The following is a 21,256-nucleotide window of genomic DNA, read 5'->3' as shown; positions in this document are numbered from 1 at the left end:
GTTGATTTTTGCCAAATGTTTTTCTGCCTCTAGGAGATGATCATATGATTTTTATCCTTCATTTTTTTTAATGTTTATTTTTTATCCTTCATTTTTTTAAATGTTTATTTATTTTGAGAGAGAGAGAGAGAGAGAGAGAGAGAGAGAGCGCGCGCAAGCAATCATGAGCAGGGGAGGGGCAGAGAGAGAGAGGGAGACAGAATCTGAAGCAGGCTCCAGGCTCTGAGCTGTCAGCACAGAGCCTGAGGCGGGGCTCGAACTCACTAGCTGTGAGATCATGACTTGAACCAAAGTCAGACGCTCAACTGACTGAGCCACCCAGGTGCCCCTATCCTTCATTTTCTTAATGTGGTGTATCAAATTGATTAATTTGTGGGTGTTTATCCTTTTATCCCTGGAATAGATCCCACTTGATCATGGTGTATGATCCTTTTAATACATTGTTGAATTCAGTTTTCTAATACTTTGTTGAGGTTTTTGCAGCTATGCTCTTCAGGGACATTGACCTATAATTTTCTTGTGTGCTTGTCTGGTTTTGGTATCAGGGTAATATTGAACTGGTAAAAACAGTTTGAGAGTGTTACCCCCTTTTCTTTTTTTTGGAGATTTTGAAAAGAATTGGTATTAATTCTTCTTTGAAAGTTTAGTAAAATTTACCAGTGAAGCCATTTGGTCCTGGACTTTTTTTGGGGAGGGACAGGTTTTTGATTACTGATTCAATCTCCTCATTAGTAATTGCTTACTCATCTATTCAGATTTTCTGTTTTTTCATGATTCATTCTTGGAGGGTCATTTCTAAAAATACTGATTTCTTTTAGTTTGTCCAGTTTATTGGTGTATAATTGTTGACAGTAGTCTCTTATGCTCATTTGTGTTTCTGGGGAATCAGTTGTAATGTCTCCTCTTTTCATTTCTGATTGTATTTATTTGAATCCCTTTTTTTCCTTGGTGGGTCTAGCTTAAGGGTTGCCAATATTGTTTATCTCTTCAGAGAACTACCTCTTAGTTTCATCGATCTGTTTCTATTGTCTTTTTAGTCTGTATTTCATTTATTTCTGCTCTGATCTTTGTTACTTCCTTCCTTCTACTAGAGCTTCATTTGTTCCTCTTTTTCTTGTTCCTTGAGGTGAGACGTTAGGTTATGTGAGATTTTTCTTGTTTCTTGAATTAGGCATTTATCTCTATGAACTTCCCTCTTAGAACCACTTTTGCTGAATCTCATAAGTTTTTATATGTTGTATTTTTACATTTTCATCTGTCTAAAGGTGTTTTTTCACTTTGCTTTTGTTTTTTTTTCATTGACTCATTATTCAGTAGCATGTTGTTTAATCACATTTGTGAATTTTCCAATTTCCTTCTTGTAATTGATTTCTAGTTTCATACCATTGTCATCAGAAAAGATGATATGGGGCGCCTGGGTGGCTCAGTCGGTTAAGTGTCCGACTTCGGCTCAGGTCATGATCTCACACAGTCCGTGAGTTTGAGCCCCGCGTCGGGCTCTGTGCTGACAGCTCAGAGCCTGGAGCCTGTTTCGGATTCTGTGTCTCCCTCTCTCTCTGACCCTCCCGCATTCATGCTCTGTCTCTTGCTGTCTCAAAAATAAACGTTAAAAAAAAAATCCACTTTAAAAAAAAAGAAAAGATGATATGACTTCAATCTTAATTTGAGACTTGTATTGTGGCCTAACATATGATTTATAATGGAGAATGTTCCATGTGCACTTGAGAAGACTGTGCATTTTGTTGCTTTTGGATGGAATGTTCTATATACATCTGTTAAGTCCATCTGATATAATGTGTCATTTAAAGCTTACTAATTTTTTGTCTGGATGACCTAACCATTAATGTAAATAGGGTTATTAGAATCTCTTACTGATACTGTGTTACTGTCTTTTACTGTTATTGTATTTCTAACTACTATTACATTCTCCTTTTAGGCCTGTTAACATTTACTTTATATATGTAGGTATTCCTATTATGGGTACATAAATATTTACAAATGGCCTATCCTCTTGTTGGATTGACCCCTTTATTATTAGGTAATACCCTTCTCTGTCTATTATTACAGATTTTGTTTCAAAGTCTATTTTGTCTGATATAAGTATAACTACCCTCAATTTCTTTTGATTCCCATTTGCATGGAATATCTTTTTCCATCCCTTTACTTTCAGTTTGTTTATATCCTTCGGTCTGATGTGAGTCTCTTGTAGGCAGAATATAGATTGGTCTTGTTTTTTTAATCCATTTAGCCACTCTGTCTTTTGACTGGAGAATTTAGTCTTTTAACATCTAAAGTGATTATTGGGGTGCCAGGGTGGCTCAGTTGGTTAAGTGTCCCGACTTTGGCTCAGGTCGTGATCTCACGGTTTGTGGGTCTGAGCCCCACATCAGGCTCTGTGCTGACAATGGGGAGCCTGCTTTGGCTCCTCTGTCTCCCTGTCTCTCTGCCTCTCCTCTACGTGTGCACATGTGCACTCTCTCTCAAAAATAAACGTTAAAAAACGTTTATTAATTATTGATAGGTATGTGCTTATCTCAATTTTATTAATTGTCTTCTGGTGGTTTTGTAGTTCCTTTGTTCCCTCCTCTCTCTTGTTCTTCCTTTGTGGTTTGATGACTTTCTGTAGCAGTATGCTTGGGTTCCTTTTTTATTATCTGTTGTGTATCTATTAAAGGTTTTTGTTTTGTAGTTACCATGAGGCTTACATATAACAATATATATTTATAACTGTGTTTTAAGCAGATAACAACTTAATTTTGAACTCATTGTAAAACTCTACATATTTACTCTTCCTGCACCAGTGTGTTTTATGCTTTTCATGTCACATTTTACAACTTTTTATCTTTTGGGTAACTTAATTATTGTAGTTATATTTATTTTTACTATTGTTGTCTTTTAACTTTCCTACTATTGTTATAAGTGATTAATCCTCTCCCTTTAGCATATATTTACCTTTACCAGTGAGATTTATACTTTTATATGTTTTCTTGTTACTAATTAGTGCCTTTCTTTTCAACCCAAAGAAGGCCCTTTAACATTTCTTGTAAGGCTGGTTTAGAGATGATGAACTCCTTTGGCTTTCGTTGCCTGGAAAATTCTGTTTTTCTTCAATTCTGAATGATAACCTTGCTGGGTAGAGTACTCTTGTTTGGAAATTTTTTTTCTTTCAGCACTTTGAATATATTGTGCTACTCCCTTCTGGCCTGCAAAGTTTCTACTGATAAATCTGATTGTCTTATGAGAGTTCCTGCATATATATCAAATTTTTTTCTCTTGCTGTTTTTAATATTTTCTTTTTGTCTTTAGCTCTTGACATTTTAATTATAATGTATTTGTTGTGGGTCTCTTTGGATTCATCTTATTTGGAACAATTTGGACTTCCATATTGGAAGTTTGTTTTGGATGTTTGTTGTTTGTTTTTTTCCTTCCCTAGGTTAGGGAAGTTTCCAGCCATTATCCCTTCAAATGAGTTTTCTCCCTCCTTTTCTCTTCTCCTTCGGGGACTTCTGTCATGTGAATGTTAGTGTGCTTCATGTTGTCCCAGAGGTCCCTTTAAGCTATCTTCATTTTTAAAAAATTTTTTGTGCTATTCTGTTTGGGTCAGTTCCTCCATTCTGTCTTTAGGTTCACAGATCTTTTCTTTGCTTCATCTAGTCTGCTGTTGAACTCTGTTGTTGGGTTTGTTTTGTTTTCTGTGTTTTTTTTTTTTCTTTCAGTTATTGTGTTCTTCAGCTCTCTGAGTTCTGTTTGGAACTCATATTTTCTGTTTCTTTGTTGAAGTTCTCATGTAGTTCATCCACTCTTCTCCTGAATTTGATGAGTGCCTTTATGATGGTTACTCTGAACTCTTTGTCAGGTAAATTAACTCGATTTCCTTGAAATTTTTCCCCAAGGTTTATCTGTTTTTTGTTTGGAACATATTCATCCTCATTGTGCTTTTGACTCTCACTCTGTATTGGTTTCTTTTTTTGTTGTTTATTTACTTTTTAGAGAGAGAGAGAGAGAGAGAGAGAGGGCGCGAGAGCATGCAAGTGTACCCACACAAGCGGGAGAGGGGCTTAGAGAGGGAGACACAGAATCTAAAGCAGGCCCCAGGCTCAGAGCTGTCAGCACAGAGCCTGATGCGGTGCTCGAATTCACAAACCATGAGATCATGACCTGAGCTGATCGGATGCTTAACCCACTGAGCCACCCAGGCACCCCTCTGTGTGTTGGTTTCTATGTGTATGATGAAACAAACACCTCTCCCAGTCTTGAAGGGTTGGTTTTGTGTAGGTGATAAAGTAGGTAATAAAACTGACTTTCAACCCTGTTAAGCTCTTGGTTATCTCTTAGATCTTTGTGATTACCCAAGCAGCCTATTTTATTTTTAATAGTTCCCATTAGTGGAGGGTGTGCCAAGACCAGTCAGTTTCCCAAAGGTGAGGATCTTAGCATTTAGATTCAGGCTGATCGGAAGCCAGACCCTTACAGCTTTTAATGTTTATTTATTTTTGAGACAGAGAGAGACAGAGCATGAACAGGGGAGGGGCAGAGAGAGAGGGAGACACAGAATCTGAAACAGGCTCCAGGCTCTGAGCCGTCAGCACACAGCCCAATAAGGGGCTCGAACTCACGGACCGCGAGATCACGACCTGAGCCGAAGTCGGACGCTTAACCGACTGAGCCACCCAGGCGCCCCGATTACAGCTTTTGTCACTGGTCAGCAGTGACAAAATTGGGGTTCCAGACAAGTGTATAAGCACCTTTCTGGGAGACACTGGCAAGCCGTGGCAAGAAGGCAGAGTGAGAGTGCAAAGCTGGCACCCTCTGGCCTACGTTCCCTGAGAACACCTCCGTAGCCTCCAGATCGTGAGAAAGCTGAAGCCTGCCTTAAGGCTGACGTTCCCGGACAGGTGTTTCAGTCTGGAGTCTGTTTGGTTCTCTGGGGGTGGCAGCATGCTGAGAACCATCTCTCTGGTTGTTACAGACCTGTGGGACCCAGGAACGCAGGCCCCCCTAGCCACCAGAGCCAGGCAGTCACGGGTATCAATCACAAAAACCAGGGCACCAGATGTAACAAGCAGGCACCGGACATGGAAAAGCTCCCCTGCAGAGATTCTGGCACTCTGGAGTGTGGCAGAGGGACAGTGTGAAGATGGTGCCCTCCCTCCAAGGTCTCAGGAAAGGCTTATAATTAGCTCTTAGATGTGTGTTTAATTAGAAGCTAATAAGCCTCATTTATAGAAAGATTGAGCTCTTGGGTCTCTTGGCTCTTGCTGTGCCCTGGGGGTGGTAGCTGTTTAAGAACTCTTTCTTCATTTGTTAACATCCTGTAAAGCCATGACTATAAGCCCTGCTGGTCACCAGAGCTAGGCAGTGTAGAGGTATGCCCTGGCAGCAGCTGCAAAACTCAGGGCTCACCAGGGAAGGGTATAATCTCCTTTCTGGAAGATACTGGTGAATTGGAATGAGGCTGAGGGAAAGTACAAAGATGGCGTCCACCATCTTCCATTCCCGGAGAGTACCTCCGTAGGCCCCTGTACGTGTACCAAACCAGAAGTTTGCCATTCAGGCCAAAGCTCATGGACAAGCAAATAGGCCTCTTTCTCAGAAAGACTGGGGGTGTGTTTTGTCTGCTATTTGTTCAGTGCCCTGGGTGTGGTAGTCTGCCAAGAACAGAATTTCCCAATTGCTACTGTCCCATGGGACCCAGCAACACAAGCCCTCCTCACCTCCAGAGGCAGCAATCAAGGAGCATCCCCTGGGTAGCATTTATAGAAACCAGGGCACCAGAGGTTAAAAACTAGGGCATCAGGGGCGCCTGGGTGGCTCAGTTGGCTGAGCATCCGACTTCGGCTCAGGTCATGATCTCACAGTTTGTGAGTTCGAGCCCCGCGTCAGGCTCCGGGCTGACAGGTTGGAGCCTGGAGCCTGTTTCGGATTTCGGATTCTGTGTCTCCCTCTCTCTCTGCCCCTCCCCTGCTCATGCTCTGTCTCTCTCTCTCTGTCAAAAATAAATAAAAAAATTAAAAAAAACCCAAAAAACAAAAAACAAAAACTAGGGCATCAAGTGTTTGTAGAAGCTCCCATCTGGGAGATACCGGTGTTCTGGAGCACACAGAGGGATAGTGTGAAGATGGCACCCACTGAAGAAAGAAAAAAAGGGGCGGTGGGAGGAGAAAAGGAAAAAGGGAAATGAAAAGAGAAAAAGAGATGGCATAGCAAGGCAGAGAGAGCGCAAGAAGATGGCGCCACCGGCTTCCACCCCTGGAGAGTGCCCAGCAGGCCCCAGCCCCCACACCAGTGCTTTACAGTTTGGAAGGGGGTCTTTTTCACATAAAGTGAAAGCACTTTTCAGAGGGTTACTTCTGTGTAGGTGAGTCTGTGTGTGGGTCCTTTTACAGTTGTTCCTCAGTTTACCACAACCCTATGGATTTTGCGGATGCCAGCCCCATTGGTTTTCAAAGCCACATATTTTGGGTGCTTGTCTCTCAGGTGCTGGTATTGAGAGTTGGGTGCCCACTGTGGGCACTCCTTGGCCCTCTCCCGATTGTGGGTCCAGTCTTGGGGTGGGGTTTATGGTGAGATTGTGTCTCATTTTTTCCTGCCCTCTGCAGTGTGGTTTCCCTCTCTTGCCCAAGGTGGAGAGGTCACTGCCAGTTTTTAAGTTTTTTTCAGAGGAAATGGTTCCATATATGGCTGTAGATTTGGTGTATCCATGGGAGGAAGTGAGTTCAGGATCTTCCTACGTTGCTGTATTTTTAAAACTTTTATTTTATTTTATTTTATTTTATTTTATTTTATTTTTTTATCTTATTTTATCTTGTCTCTAATTTTGTTTATTTTTAATTTGAGTATAGTTGACATGCAATGTTACGTTAGTTTCAGGTGTACGACATAGCAATTCAGCATCTATATGTTATGCTATGCTCACCACAAATGTAGCTACTATCTGTTACCACTTAATGCTATTAAAATATCATTGACTGTATTCCTATATTGTCTACAGCTGGAAGCCTGTATCTCCCACTCCTCTTCACCCATTTTGCCCATCCCTTCACCACCACCCCCACATTGCCATCTTGAACTGGAACCTCAGCTGAATTTGCTAGCCTACAAATGGGGATAATACCTAGTGCATGACATTGTGGTAGATATTAAATGAGACAGTTTATGTAAAGTGTTCACTGCTCTTCCTGGTATTTAGGAAGTGCTTAATAAAAATAGCTTGTTCATTTTTTTTTAATGTTCTACAATTATTATATACCATCTACTTTATTTTTAAAGGTTATTAGTTCAAACCAGAAATTTATGTTCTTGTTAATAGTATGTTTGGGGTCTTCCCTTTCCCCTAGATATGGTTATTGTCTGAAATTGGATTTCTTTTTTCTTAAAGGAGAGAGAAATGTGGCTCCATGTGCATTTCAGATATCTTCTGCTGTCCTTGTGCACTGTTAAACATTCTCTATGCAATATCATTTCGGTTCTTAAGTGCTCCTCCTCTGTTGAAACAAAATTTAATCCTGTCCTGTCTTGAGTTTTCCCTTTAGCACAGATAGCAAATTTAAATGGTTGCAATTAAGCAGACAGACACATGTACCCTCCATGTGTTGTTGTTTGTAGTTATGTTGCATTAGTAATGCCTCTTTCCTAGAATGGACACTGGCATGAGAGCTAGGCACCATACAGGCCAGCTCCCAGGTTGACTTCCTCATCTGTCAAGTGCATCCTGTGACACTGACAGGCTGTTTAGGTCTTCAAATGTAACAGTGACTGAGTCTGCTCAAAAAGCCATTTGGGGGGAAAAAAAAGTCATTTGGAAGTCAGCAAATGTTTACATTTCTATGACTTCCGAGCAAAGGATATAGCTATGGTGTTGTTTAGTTGAAGTCTTTAGGAGATAGCTTAGCTTGTGAGTATGCTGAAATGTCTGCTCTTCAGACTTGCTGTATTTTTTATTTCTAGGGATTCATCTACGTCCTTATCAACTGGAGGGGGTCAACTGGCTAGCCCAGTGCTTCCATTGTCAGAATGGCTGCATCCTGGGAGATGAGATGGGCCTGGGTAAGACCTGCCAGGTATGTTACTGTGAGTGACCAGTTTTCATCTCCACTAAGATACCTCCTCACATCTCATTATTTTTAGCTGCTAGCTACTAGTAAGTGTTTTTATATTAGGAGGTGAAATGCCTGAACCTTTGTTAAGAGATCATGTCCTTGGTATTGACTTTTCTCGTTACGAGGATGGTTTTGAACTGTCACTAAGCTTATCTAACCTTGACATTGGATTGCAATTAATGGGCAAAGTTTTTCTCTATGTAAATCAAATATACCTGTCCCAGGGATCAAATTGACTCGGCCCTCCTTTGTAGTAAATACTTCTGTCTAGTTAACGGGATTACTTCTAATATTTCTCTCTTTTCCTTAACGGGTGGTAGAGCTACTTCTCATTTCTGTGCCATGCTAGGGAAGTTCAGAGGAAGTATCGTGTCTTCCAGAATGCCTGGGCCACCTAGTGGTAGGACCTAGTTTAGAGACCTGGAGAACGAGATGTGGCCTCCTTGTGCATTGATAAGCAGACGGTGTTGAGATCAATTATTCTGGTAGGGTGATCACCAGCACAGCCCTGTGTTGACAGATGTCAGTGGTAGGGTTGAATTGATTGAAAGTTCAGATACGGACATCCCTTCGGTTAGTCACACAAGGTTTACTCATCTATAGAATACCAAAGAAAGTCAGTGCAGTCAGGATATACAGCAGAGGCCACTTGATCAGAAACTATGGAAGTGTAAGTTTCCCCATACCAAAAAGGTTTTTGCCAGTAAACACACAGAATGAGTGAAGGTCTCATTGTCCTTTTAGAAGCTCGACTGGCCCCTGCAAGCCTGACCCTCCATACATAAACAGTCCAGTTGGAGCAGTTCGGCACATAGCCCTGCACATTGTGTGTGACTGTGTGTGGGAGACTACTTTATCTAAGCCAGGTGTAGCTCATTGATCTTGGGGCTCTTCAGAATACAAAATGATCTAACATTGTCATTGTAGTTACCCATTTGATTATATTCTTCACAGTCATTTTCTGCTGGCTACATAATACTTCATCAAGAGAATTCATAATTTACTTAAATATTCTGCAGACGAGGAATGACCAGTTCCCCTCCTTTTGTGCTACTTAAATTAACTTTACTGTGAACATCCTTGGGCATATAACCTTTTCAGGATTTTGGATTGTATCTTTAGGATAGATTTTCACAGAAATGGTTCAGCATTTGGGAATGGGCTCCTTAAACATTTTGCTTTATAAAAGCAAAAATGTATTTTCTCTGTATATCACAGCAGACATTTATTTATTTATTTATTTATTATTTTTTTAATAAACTTTTTTTTAATTTTATTTTTTATTTTTTAAAATTTACATCCAAATTAGCATATAGTGCAACAATGATTTCAGGAGTGGATTCCTTAGTGTCCCTTACCCATTCAGCCCATCCCCTCTCCCACAACCCCTCCAGTAACCCTCAGTTTGTTCTCCATATTCATGAGTCTCTTATGTTTTGTCCCCCTCCCTGTTTTTATACTATTTTTGCTTCCCTTCCATTATGTTCATCTGTTTTGTATCTTAAAGTCCTCATATGAGTGAAGTCCTATGATTTTTGTCTTTCTCTGACTAATTTCACTTAACATAATACCCTCCACATAGTTGCAAATGGCAAGATTTCATTCTTTTTGATTGCCGAGTAATACTCAATTGTATATATATACCACATCTTCTTTATCCATTCATCCATCGATGGACATTTGGGCTCTTTCCATACTTTGGCTATTGTTAGTGCTGCTGTGTCCCTTCGAAACAGCACACCTGTATCCCATGGATTAATGCCTAGTAGTGCAATTGCTGGGTTGTAGGGTAGTTCTATTTTTAGTTTTTTGAGGAACCTCCATACCGTTTTCCAGAGTGGCTGCACCAGCTTGCATTCCCATAAAAGTTTTTTTAAAAATATTTATTTATTTTTGAGAGAGAACGAGAGAGACAGAGTGCAAGTTGGGGAGGGCCAGAGAGAGAGGGAGACACAGAATTTGAAGCAGGCTCCAGGCTTTGAGCTGTCAGCACAGAGACCAACCCAGGGCTCAAACCCATGAACCTTGAGATCATGACCTGAGCCGAAGTTGGATGCTTAACTGACTAAGCCACCCAGGTGCCCCTATAGTAACCTTTTAAAGAAACTTTTAAAGGCTGTGTGTACAGCCTTATCCTAAAATGTGCCTATTTGGCTTTACAAAGATTTTTGTTTTTTAAGCCTACTTAAGCTTATGAATTATTTATTGTTTGTTTTCCTCAGTAGAAATACGTTCCAAGAGAACTAGGAGTTTTGTCTGTTTGGTTCAGTGTTATATTCCAGAACTTAAAACAGTGCTAGCAAATAGAAGGTGCTCTATAAATGCACATGGAAGGAAGGCAAACATTAGGGAAAGGAGGGAGGGAGTTAGGAAGGAAGGCATCCTCCCTCAGGAGAGTGTGGCAAGCAGCGGAGGCCACCTCGTGGTAGGTCATCTTTAGTCACATCTTGGAAGTCCTTGCCTTAGGTTTTTGGAGTGTTCTTGATCTTGTGCATTATTTGTATTTTTTCATTTATTTCTGTTTGTCTTTCCTGATTTTTTCCCTTTGCATTGCAGGGTTAATTACATAAATACTGAGCTTCATTGCTTGTTAACTATTGATGTAATTGAGTACCATGAATTTCTTTGGCAATTATATTTATGCTTTAAAGGATTTCACTCTAGGATTGGATGACTCTCCCATTGTGTGGAAGATTGTACATTATTGTTTTGTACACCAAGTCTTCTGTAAGAGTTTGTGTTCCCTACAAGGTTGTGGGAACTTTGTGGTTGTTTCTCACAGAAAAGTAATAAATGTTATAAAAATTGCCTTCTTTTTGTGTATTCCAGACTATTGCTCTCTTCATTTACTTGGCAGGAAGATTAAATGACGAAGGACCATTTCTGATTCTTTGCCCCTTGTCTGTTTTGAGCAACTGGACAGAAGAGATGGAGAGGTACAGAGTAGATGTAGCTGAAATTTTGTTTTTTACATTGAGTATGATTTTTTTTTTCTGGTGATAGTGAAATGTGATAAAGCAACATATTGTCCTAAGCAGTGATTTTATTTCTTCCAGAATACTCTGACCTGAGCAATAAAGGTAGAGACAGAATCTGATGGGGGGAGGATTAAGTGGCTGTTATTGTTACTCAGTAACAACACAGAACTGGTACTCAGTAAATTTTGCTGAACTAAAGGAGAAACTATCTTTTTCACAGTGACATAGGAAGTAACCAACATGGAAAAAAATAGTTTTTTCTTTAGAATTAGCACAAGGCCTTTGTAGATGTTCATCTGATCCTTCCATCTGTTCACACAGAAACTTACCTATAGGTTTACCTGTTACCATAGATAAGATTTCAGAGTTCAGGACTCTTTCTGGTTGCAGGACATCTTGAAGTCTGCATGTCAGTAATCCTTCCATGAAATGTAATTTTCTAGATATGCACACCCTTCCCTTTGGCTGTACATTGGTGTTCATCTACCTCTTTTCTTGGATCCAGATTTGCTCCAGGGCTTTCCTGTGTAACATACGCAGGTGACAAGGAGGAGAGAGCCCACCTACAGCAAGACCTGAAACAAGAGTCACGTTTTCATGTGCTGCTAACTACCTATGAGGTTTGAATTTATTTCTATCAAGAACTCTTAACCTTGGGACCGTAGAAGTTGGAGAATCTACTGGAATTAGGTTTAATTTTTTGGAGAGCATGCATTTTTCTGGGAGAGAAGTCTACTTTCATTAGATTGTCAGAGAGGGATTGTGACCAAAGGAAGTGAAGGACTACTGTGTTCCAAATTCGCTGAATGTCTCTTCTTTCCTGGTGCGGCAAGAGCAAAGGTGCCCCAGTGAAGGGGGTGGCATTTGAGCTGCCTGTTGGCCAGTGAATAGGAGGAAGGAGGAGGCAGGCAGGGGAGAGGGTTTTGTGGGCTGAGGGGTTGCCTGTTACTGCAGGACGAGAGTAGAGGGTACTCAGTTCCAGTCTCATTTCAAGTTTTTAGTCTTAAAGTGAAGGCAAGACCTTCCACTTACTCCTGCCTAGGTTTTGTTTTTTTCAAGATAGTGCTACTTAGAAGTTATGCTCACAACTTTTTTTTACTTAGTGAATGATTAAGACTTAACTCTCCTAAAGTATAAGATTTAGCTAACAAGAAACTAGTTTATTAATATCAGTTGTGTTAATACTAGCCTTTATAATGTGTCTTTTTCCTTAATTTTTCAGATTTGCTTGAAAGATTCATCATTTCTAAAATCGTGAGTATGTTGCGGTACTTCAGAAACTGTTGAATATATCATGAGAGTCACGTCTTTCCTTTACGTTTTAGTACTTTATCTTTCATGTCATGTCTGGCACATCTTCCTGGTATGTCTTCCGTGAGTCTTACTTACAGATTGGTGTGGCAGAGAGTAGTCCTGCAGTCTAGCCCTTACTCATTAGCTGTGTGTCCCTGGGTTACTTAACCTTAGTGAACCTCAGCTTCTTTGTTGGTAAAAGGAGGATAATCTCTACTTTGGATGGCTGTTGTGAGGATTAAATAAGGTGTCTGTGATGGGTGGTTAATAAATACTAGATTCTTTACTTTGCAGACTGCGCAGATACCTTTCAGGACTGCTATTTAGAGATTTTACTGCAATATAGGAGGTGAATTATTTGAGCCTTTTCCTGGAAGTATCTTAAAGTAGCAGTCAGTGCTATGAAATTAACTTTTTAGGAAGGGAGTTTTAAATATACTTTTAATTAGTTAGCTTTCAGGCTTTCACATCAGCTCATGATGCATAGGAAGCTTAGATTTAATTCTTCCATACCACCTAATACCATGGGTGATATGTTGCGGTATAGGGTTGAGACTACAGTTACAATGTAAATTCAACACTAGCTAGACTTTAGGTACATAAGAAAAGGTACGTTGACAGGGTTTCATTCTCCAAAGCATGTGTAGTTTTGATGTGGTTAGGTGGGGAGAAACTTCTGTTTTCAAAGTGCTTCAATATTTTAAATGTTCTCATCTAGCTTCTGAGTTGGATTTCTGTTTTCATCTTATTTTGAGATACTGAAGGCCCAGTCATAGATTTCATGACTTCCAACCCATAAGTTTCCTTTAAGTAAGCGTGTTATCTTACTCTTCTTAAGAAGAAAATAGGCTTGAGGTGCCTGAGTGGCTTAGTCGGTTGAGCGTCAACTCTTGATTTCAGCTCAGGTCATGATCTCAAAGTTCGTGATTTTGAGCTTCGCATTGGACTCTATGCTGACGGTGCAGAGTCTGCTTGGGATTCTCTCTCTCTCCCCTCCTCTCTCTCTCCTTCCCCTGCACGCTCTCTCTCTAAATAAATAAATAAACTTTTTTTTTTTTTTTAAAGAAGAAAATAGGCTTCCCTCTCTTTTTCTTTTTTCTATAATTAGTATCTAATGTAATATTTGTTGAAGATCTCTTCTCTGGAAAGACACTGTTTGGGAGTTACCAGCAGTGCCAGGAAAGTAAACTGTAGAGCTCCCTAAGAAGACATAGACTCCAGTAGAGGGAGAGGCACTATACAGATATTCATAGTACAAGGCAGGATGTGGGAAGTCTCAAAAGGCGAGAAAATTGGGACATAAATGGTTTTTTTTTTTTTTTTTTTTTTTAAGTTCATTCATTTTTGAGAGAGAGACAGAGTGTGAGCAGGGGAGGGGCAGAGAGAGAAGGGAGACACAGAATCTGAAGCAGGCTCCAGGCTCTAAGCTGTCAGCACAGAGCCCGACATGGGGTTTGAACTCATGAACTGAGATCATGACCTGAGCTGAAGTCAGACACTTAATCAACTGAACCACCCAGGCACCCTGTTACATATATGTTTTTGATTACTTAAAGTATCCTAGGTGACCTTCACGAAAACCCTAGTAGGCAAGTATAGATCTTCTAAATGAAGAAAGCAAGGTAACTCAGCTGAGGCCACATTGCTAATAATGGCAAAGAGACATCCAAATGTACCACTTGGTGTTGTGGAGACTTTTTCTTTTAATTTTTTTTTTTTTTAATGTTTATTTTTGAGAGAGAGAGCGTGAGTGGAGAAGGGGCAAAGAGAAAGAGGGAGACACAGAAACCGAAGCAGGCTCCAGCCTTTGAGCTGTGAGCACAGAGCCCAATGCAGGACTCAAACCCACGATCCATGATACCATGATCTGAGCCGAAGTCCGATGCTTAACTGACTGAGCCACCCAGGCGCCCCTCTTTAAAAAATTTTATTTATTTTGAGACAGAGCGAGTGCGGGAGGGATAGAGAGAGAGAATCAGAAGTAGGCTCTGTGTGTTGTCAGCATGCAGCCTAATATTGAGTTCAGTTTCATGAACCACAAGATCATGACCTGAGCTGAAATCAGGAATCCAACACTAAACCGACTGGGCCACTTAGGTGCCCCATGTGGAGACTTTTGAAGAGCATCTCAAAAAAAATAAACATCTTGGGGTGCCTGGGTGGCTCAGTCAGTTAATCCTCTGACTCTTGATTTTGGCTCAGGTCTTGAGAAATTGTTGTTATAATTTACTATGCTACAAAATGTGCTTTGGAAGTAGCCACCAAAGACCTCCATACTAGTGTATCCAACAGATGTATCTTCCTGGACGTCTGTAACATTTGATCTTATTCACTGCTTCCCCATTTTTTTAAATTACGCTTTTTAAGCTACTGTGACACCAATTTCTCATAATTTTTCTTCTGGGTTTAAATCTCAGCTCCACTGCATTCTAGCTTTATGACCTTGACCTAGTTACCTAATCTTTCTGAGCTTTAGTCTCCTTGTTGGTAAAATGAGCACAATAATGTCTACTCACCATATTCTTTTGGATTAAATAATAGACATAAAGCTCCAAGCACAGTGTCTGGCACATAGTCGGTGGTCATAAATGTTTCCTTTTGCTTTCTGTCTCCAGCTCCTTCTTTTCTGCCTTTATGCACAGGTCTTTCCTGTCTTGGGAAAAAAATTCCCTTAAATTTACTGCCTTATCCAGATGTTGTCTCATGTACATGGCAGGCTTTCAGATAAGAAAGAAACTTGAGTGTGTTTCTAATAGAATGGGCTTAATATTAGTCTTGCCAACAATAGTTATTTTTATGGTAAGACTTTTTGGCTATAAGATATATGTTGGAGTTTTTACACAAAACTGAAAGCTTGGATTTTTCTCTCACAGCTTCCCTTGGAGTGTTCTTGTTGTGGATGAAGCTCACAGGTTGAAAAACCAAAGCTCCTTGCTGCATAAGACACTTTCAGAGGTAAACTCACAGGATAGTCTTAGTTTTTGTATAATCTCCTTTTGAAAAATACTATTTTAGGCTTGTGTAGAGTTAGTTAAGTTGAAACATTTTTTTTTTCAGTCCCGATTTCTATAGGGCTAAATAAACATTTCGTGAGTGACAGAGGTAGTACTTATATGGCCTCACTGCTCCTTCCTCTCATCTTTTACACAGGAAATAACGTGTACTGAAATCTGGTTATCAGGTAATAAGATGCTATCCCAGTAAAATACATTGTAGTTTTAGAAATGTTTCAGCTCTCTTTTGATCTTCTTCAAAGGGGTAGTTCTTTAAAAATAATCTTATTATAACTCTTCTGTCTGCAATAGCAGTTACATCTGACATATTGTACCCTTCCCCCCATTTACCATCTTAAAAAATTTGACAGTTCACATGGAGTCATAAAGAGACCATTGCATGCCATTGACTATTAGCTGCAGTCTCTCTTGTCTTTGTCATACTTTTGAGTGTGACACCCTTGATCTCCTTCCCTTCTCTTGATCTTTGCCATCATTCTGGCACAGTGAGAAATGAGAAATGTCAGTGTAGCCCTAACCTTGCCCTCTTTTCTGAGGAGCCAGTGGAACAGCTTGTGAGTAAGAAGTGCCTTTCTGTTTGCTGACCTCATAAAGGCTTATTCATGAGACCGCATGTGTGAATTCCTGTGACCATCACTGAAGTTTGGTCCCTGTCCTATAACCAATCAGATAATAAGATTAGAGGTGACTTAGAGGAAAGTCTTAGGTCTGAATTCTGTATTTAATGGCTAAACGTTGGAGTTTTTGATATTTTGATGAAGATATGGTCACTGTTATTGGTCCAGTCTCAGAGATTGCTATCCCCTGGTGGGGCTGACTCTGCTCTGTGTTTGCCTTCATTTTGGGACTCTGAACAGTATCTTTTTCCCAAAGGATTGTCATATTCTGGCACCTTACTCTATAAGACACTGCGTCATAAACTACCATGCCAGTTTACTAAAATATAATGGGAGAGGAGAAGCGGGTGTAGTAAAGGAACCCCAGGTTTGGAGTGAGGAAACTAAGTTCTATTGCTGGCCCCAGAGCCTTTCCTTGTTCATAAGGAAACTAAGGCTCAGGGATTATGTGAGGAAATTTTGTGTGTCATCTAAGCATTCCTTTTTAGGTGAGGTTTGAATCGCAGACAACTTGTTGGTTGGAGAGAAATGCATTTATTGATAGGGCTGAGAGGTGGGCTAATACTGTTTTCAGCTTGTTTGTGAAAGTTGGAAGCAGTTTGTATTGAAACATAGGGAGTTGGTTCTACAATTTATGCTACGCCTCGTTTACGTTTACAAAGTACATTCACAAAGTAAGTACGGTACCTCGACAGTGTAAGGCTGCTGTGGAAGATTATGTAGAAAAGTTTATAAAATACTGTATACAACGAGATCAGCTCTGGATTTTTTTCACCCAGTGATAAAATGGACACTACTTTGAATAAGTACGTGAACTCATGTGACAGTCTAAGTTGACTGTAGTGACCGGCAGCCCTCATCTTCTTCGGTCACCCCAGCTCTTTGCTTGGTGAACACATATTATAAAAATTTGAGTTGGTTATTGGAAGCATTTATTTCTGACCAGTTCCCATACTTGAAGTACTATGAAAACATTGTCCTACAAGCAGAGCAGGCATGAGTGGATGGACATTGATTAGACAATTTAAAAAGAAAAAAAATAAAAGAGATTGCAAAAAAAAAAAAATAGTAATGACATTCTCAAATCAGTTTTAATTGCATTTCATTTGTTACCTTACTACAAAGCTGTATCATCTTATGACCCTTTCCCAAACCTAAATACAGAAACACAAGAATAAAAATAAAAGCCATTAGGGGCGCCTGGGTGACTCAGTCGGTTGGGTGTGCTTATAGCTCAGAGCCTGGAGCCTGCTTCAGATTCTGTGTCTCCCTTTCTCTCTGCCTCTCCCCTGCTCATGTTCGGTCTCTATCTCAAAAATAAATTAAAAAACATTAAAAAATAAATAAAAGCCATTAATAATTTACTCCCCTGCATGCATTAACATTTGACATATCTGCTTCCATATCCTTTGCTGTGCATATGAACACGTAAACATATAAGTATGCATATTGTTATTCTAGAAATCAAAATATACTGTATTTTTGTATTTAATAAGTATGTCTATATACATAAGGGTATATATGTACATATACACACACTGTATTTCATTTTTTTAAATGAAATATATAAGATATGGCTTTCCAGTTTTGCTTCATTATTTAACTCAAATGGTATAAGTTCTTATAAATGTCAATTTAGAGCTTGTCTTTTGCTTAACCTAGTATCTGTTACTGTTTTTCCTAGCCTTTTATTTCATTATTCTCTTACTCTTGGTGTTCTCATCACCTGCTCAAAATTTAAAGACTTTCTTTCATTTATGCTGTATGAGGCTCAGAAACATCCAGAAGTCTTGATGTTTTGGATGTGATACACTAACATTTTACAAAAGGACATTCTTTTAGTCTAGATCTTTTTGCTTCCTGCTTGTAGTGGTGGGCCTGATGCTATAGCTTTTTCAAACTCTTGAGTATATACCATGTGCTTCTGAAGTCTCAATAGACTCACCATGTGGGTAGTAACATACTGCTTAAATTCTCACAAAGATTGAACAATAATAATCATATTGAATATTCATGTAGTACTTCAGAGTTCACATAGTGATTTTACTCACCTCCTTGTAACAGTTTCTCCTTCCCAGGATTATTATCCCCTTCTTACAGTTGAAACTGAAGAAGTATTATTCCTACCATCAAACAGCTGGCATACAACTTGAACCTGAGTCCTCTGATTTCATGTCTTTATTGTCAGCCCATTAAATCATGCCTCTCTCTGTAAAGGTTTTCATGGGTAACTCAGTCTTGCTTTCCGAGGTTATGGATTTTTAATTTTTATTTTATGTATTTGAGTTCTCAGTAGTCTTCAGTCTCCTGTTGACCGGAACTCCCATCCAGAATAGCCTCCAAGAGCTCTACTCCCTCCTCAGTTTTGTGGAGCCTGATGTCTTTCCCAAGGAGCAGGTGGGAGATTTTGTTCAGCGTTACCAGGATATCGAGAAAGAGTCCGAGTCAGGCAAGTTCCCTTCCTACAAATCATGCCAAGAGGTCTGGGCCCAGAAACTGGCCTGGTGCATAATAGACACTGGTTATAGATAGAAAAGAAAGAGAATTGATAACCAGACGACACCTTCTAGGAAGAATGAGCCACCCAAAACTAAGGTGGTGCTAGATCCCCTCATGTCATTCCCAGTTGTCTGCTATTCATGATTCTTATTTGTTTGTTACGTGATTCTACAGCGGGGCTTCATGGGTCATTTTTGGAAGAAATGGAAAGTGTCTGCTGGTTTGCAGACTTTTTTTCCCCCTCACCTGTCATTTCTATAATTTTGTAATCTGTTAACTTTCTATGCTATTTCCCGAGGCAGAAAAGTATATGGGGTGCCAGAGTCCCGAACTACTCTTCAGCATTCCACAGCACTGGTGTTTCTGTTCGCTGTGCACCAAAATCAGAAGTCTGGGATGGATGGATGGTGGGAGTGAAGCAGGAAGCATCCTCGTTTGTACAGCTGCCAGTTGCGGTCTTCCTCTTGCACCCTTGCCCCTCTGCCTCGTAGAATTCTCTGTCCCTATAGTATTATCCCGGGACGAGTGTTCAACACCAATGCTAGGCAGGCCTGCCAGTGGGTATGCATGTCCTGGGTGAGTAGGAGTTGGAAGGGCTTCTCACATCTTGCCCATCCTGCAAGCCTGCTCTCATTGCCCCCATGTTTAGGGTCCAGATAAAACACACGACAGCCCGTCAAATATTACATGGGACATACTCCTATTAAAAAAGTGTCTGTTGTTTATGTGGAGTTTATATTTCACTGCATTCTTGTATCTTGTTTGCTGAACCTGGCAACCCGACATGGAGCAGAATGCCAGCTCAGGCCAGTTTTTGAAGTTCATGACCCCTGGGGAAGGAGCAGGGGCATTGAAGTGAAAAGAACTAAGTTTGAATGCAACATTAATATCCAGCTGTGCGACTTTGGATAAGTGTGCTTAATTTCACAGAGCCTTCCTCAACGTAGCTATAAAAATGGGACAATAGTCCTTGTCCTACACTTACTTGTAAACCCTTATGCTAGTCAATCAAATTAAGTGCAGAAGTATCCTGGAAACAGTACAACTCCATGCAAATGAGATTATTAATAAAAATCAAGTTCTTTGCGTGTTCCTAGTTCTTGAGTTGAGAGCCAGGAATAGTTTCAGAAGGAAAGAGGAAAAAGAACCCGGTGAAGAAAGAAACACAGTTGATCCTTCAGTACAGGGATAGGGTGCTGACTGCCCTCCCATGGTTGAAAATCTGCTATAACTTTTTGACTTCCCAAATTTAACTGCCAATAGCCTGCCGTTGACTGGATGCCTTACTGATAATGTAAACAGTTAAGACATATTTTGTGCATTACATGTATTGTATGTTGTATTCGTACAATCAAGTGAGCCAGAGGAAAGAAATGTTAAGAAAATCCTAAGGAAGAGAAAATACATTTACAGTACCATATTGTATTTGTTGGGGGAAAAAAATCTACATTTAAGTCAACCTGCGTAGTTCAAACCCACGTTGTTCAAGCCTCACCTGTATTATGAAAAATGACAAGACCGGTCTAGCATGTGGAATTGGTATGGAAATTTTGTCCTACACTTCTTGTGTTGTTGGTTTCTTTCCTTACACAGCAAATGAACTACACAAGCTCTTGCAGCCATTTCTGCTGAGGCGAGTGAAAGCCGAGGTAGCTACAGAGCTTCCCAAGAAGACAGAGGTGGTGATATACCATGGCCTGTCAGCATTGCAGAAAAAATACTACAAGGCCATTCTGATGAAAGACCTAGGTAATCAGAGGGCACTTTACTGCTTAGAAACTCAGGATGTGACTTTCATGGAGGGGAATATTTTATTATCACACATGCTTCGTATAGCACTATGGGATGGGATTTTGTATTCTGAATATCGTTCAGTCAGCTGCAGTGAAACTGTGCAGGTATCTTTACTATAACGCAGACTTTACTGGTTGTTGCACTGGTGAAATTTCCTTTTCTTCCTCCACCCAATTGTCCATACTGTGTAGCAGTTAGTTAAGCAAACATTCTAGGTTGGCCAGTCACACCTTTCATCTTTCCACCCTGTCACATATTTAACATATTGCACACCTTTTTTGTTGAATAAGATTCACTGGGAGGAGTTGGGAGTGGAAACGGAGTCTGTGGCTTTGCATTTTTTTTAGAGAGAGCATGCACGCGTTGGGGAGAGGGACAGAGGGGGAGGGAGAGAAAATCTTAAGCATGCCCCATGGTCAGTGTAGACCCCGATGTAGGCTCGATCCCATGACCCTGGGATCATGACATGAGCTGAAATCAAGAGTTGGATATTCAACTGACTGAGCCACTCAGGTGCCCCAATATGCTGCTAATTCTTAATGCAATTCGGTGAAATTCAGGAGGTTATTATAGGTTTGAGAGATATATACTGAAATAAATAAGGTTATTTATGGAAACGTAGAGTTTTTGAGTTTTTTTGTTTTTGTTCAAAAGTCCATTTCTCCCTGTGTCTCTGTTTACAGCTGCATTTGAAAATGAGACAGCAAAGAAAGTTAAACTTCAGAATGTCTTGTCCCAGCTTCGGAAGTGTGTGGATCACCCGTATTTGTTTGATGGTGAGACAGTGCCCTTTTTTCTCACATTGCTTTTCATGAATATTTCTGTGGCCAACATCATAGCAAAATTCTTGAAAAGAATTGCCCATATTTACTGTCTAGTGTTCTCCCCATTTTCTTTCTAATTTTTCTATGTTGATGTAATTTAGTATACTGTTCATATTCAACTTTCTTCATTTGTCCCCT

The 21,256-nt window shown here is 40.1% G+C and overlaps 1 protein-coding gene across 5 annotated transcripts in view; it reads left to right on the top strand.

The window, feature by feature from the left end:
* Positions 1–21,256, top strand: part of CHD1L (chromodomain helicase DNA binding protein 1 like) — a 175,855-nt gene that overhangs the window by 122,906 nt on the left and 31,693 nt on the right. For 4 of the 5 annotated variants that reach the window (XM_053890456.1, XM_053890454.1, XM_053890455.1 and 1 more), the window contains exons 2-9: positions 7,948–8,060; positions 10,929–11,035; positions 11,583–11,697; positions 12,300–12,331; positions 15,244–15,325; positions 18,288–18,450; positions 20,094–20,249; positions 20,978–21,070. In XM_053890456.1, coding sequence (XP_053746431.1) covers positions 8,037–8,060; positions 10,929–11,035; positions 11,583–11,697; positions 12,300–12,331; positions 15,244–15,325; positions 18,288–18,450; positions 20,094–20,249; positions 20,978–21,070 — 772 coding nt within the window. In that variant the 5' untranslated portion in view covers positions 7,948–8,036. Of the gene's footprint in view, positions 1–7,947; positions 8,061–10,928; positions 11,036–11,582; positions 11,698–12,299; positions 12,332–15,243; positions 15,326–15,520; positions 15,552–18,287; positions 18,451–20,093; positions 20,250–20,977; positions 21,071–21,256 lie in introns of all 5 variants that reach the window. The other variant, XM_053890458.1, reaches the window with a different exon arrangement.

The sequence above is a fragment of the Panthera pardus genome, unplaced genomic scaffold (genome assembly GCF_024362965.1).
Source record: "Panthera pardus isolate Hobbes unplaced genomic scaffold, ASM2436296v1 HiC_scaffold_11, whole genome shotgun sequence".
NCBI classification, from domain to species: Eukaryota; Metazoa; Chordata; class Mammalia; order Carnivora; family Felidae; genus Panthera; species Panthera pardus.
Note: the sequence above shows the minus strand (reverse complement) of the source record. Positions and strands in the feature narration are given on the sequence as shown.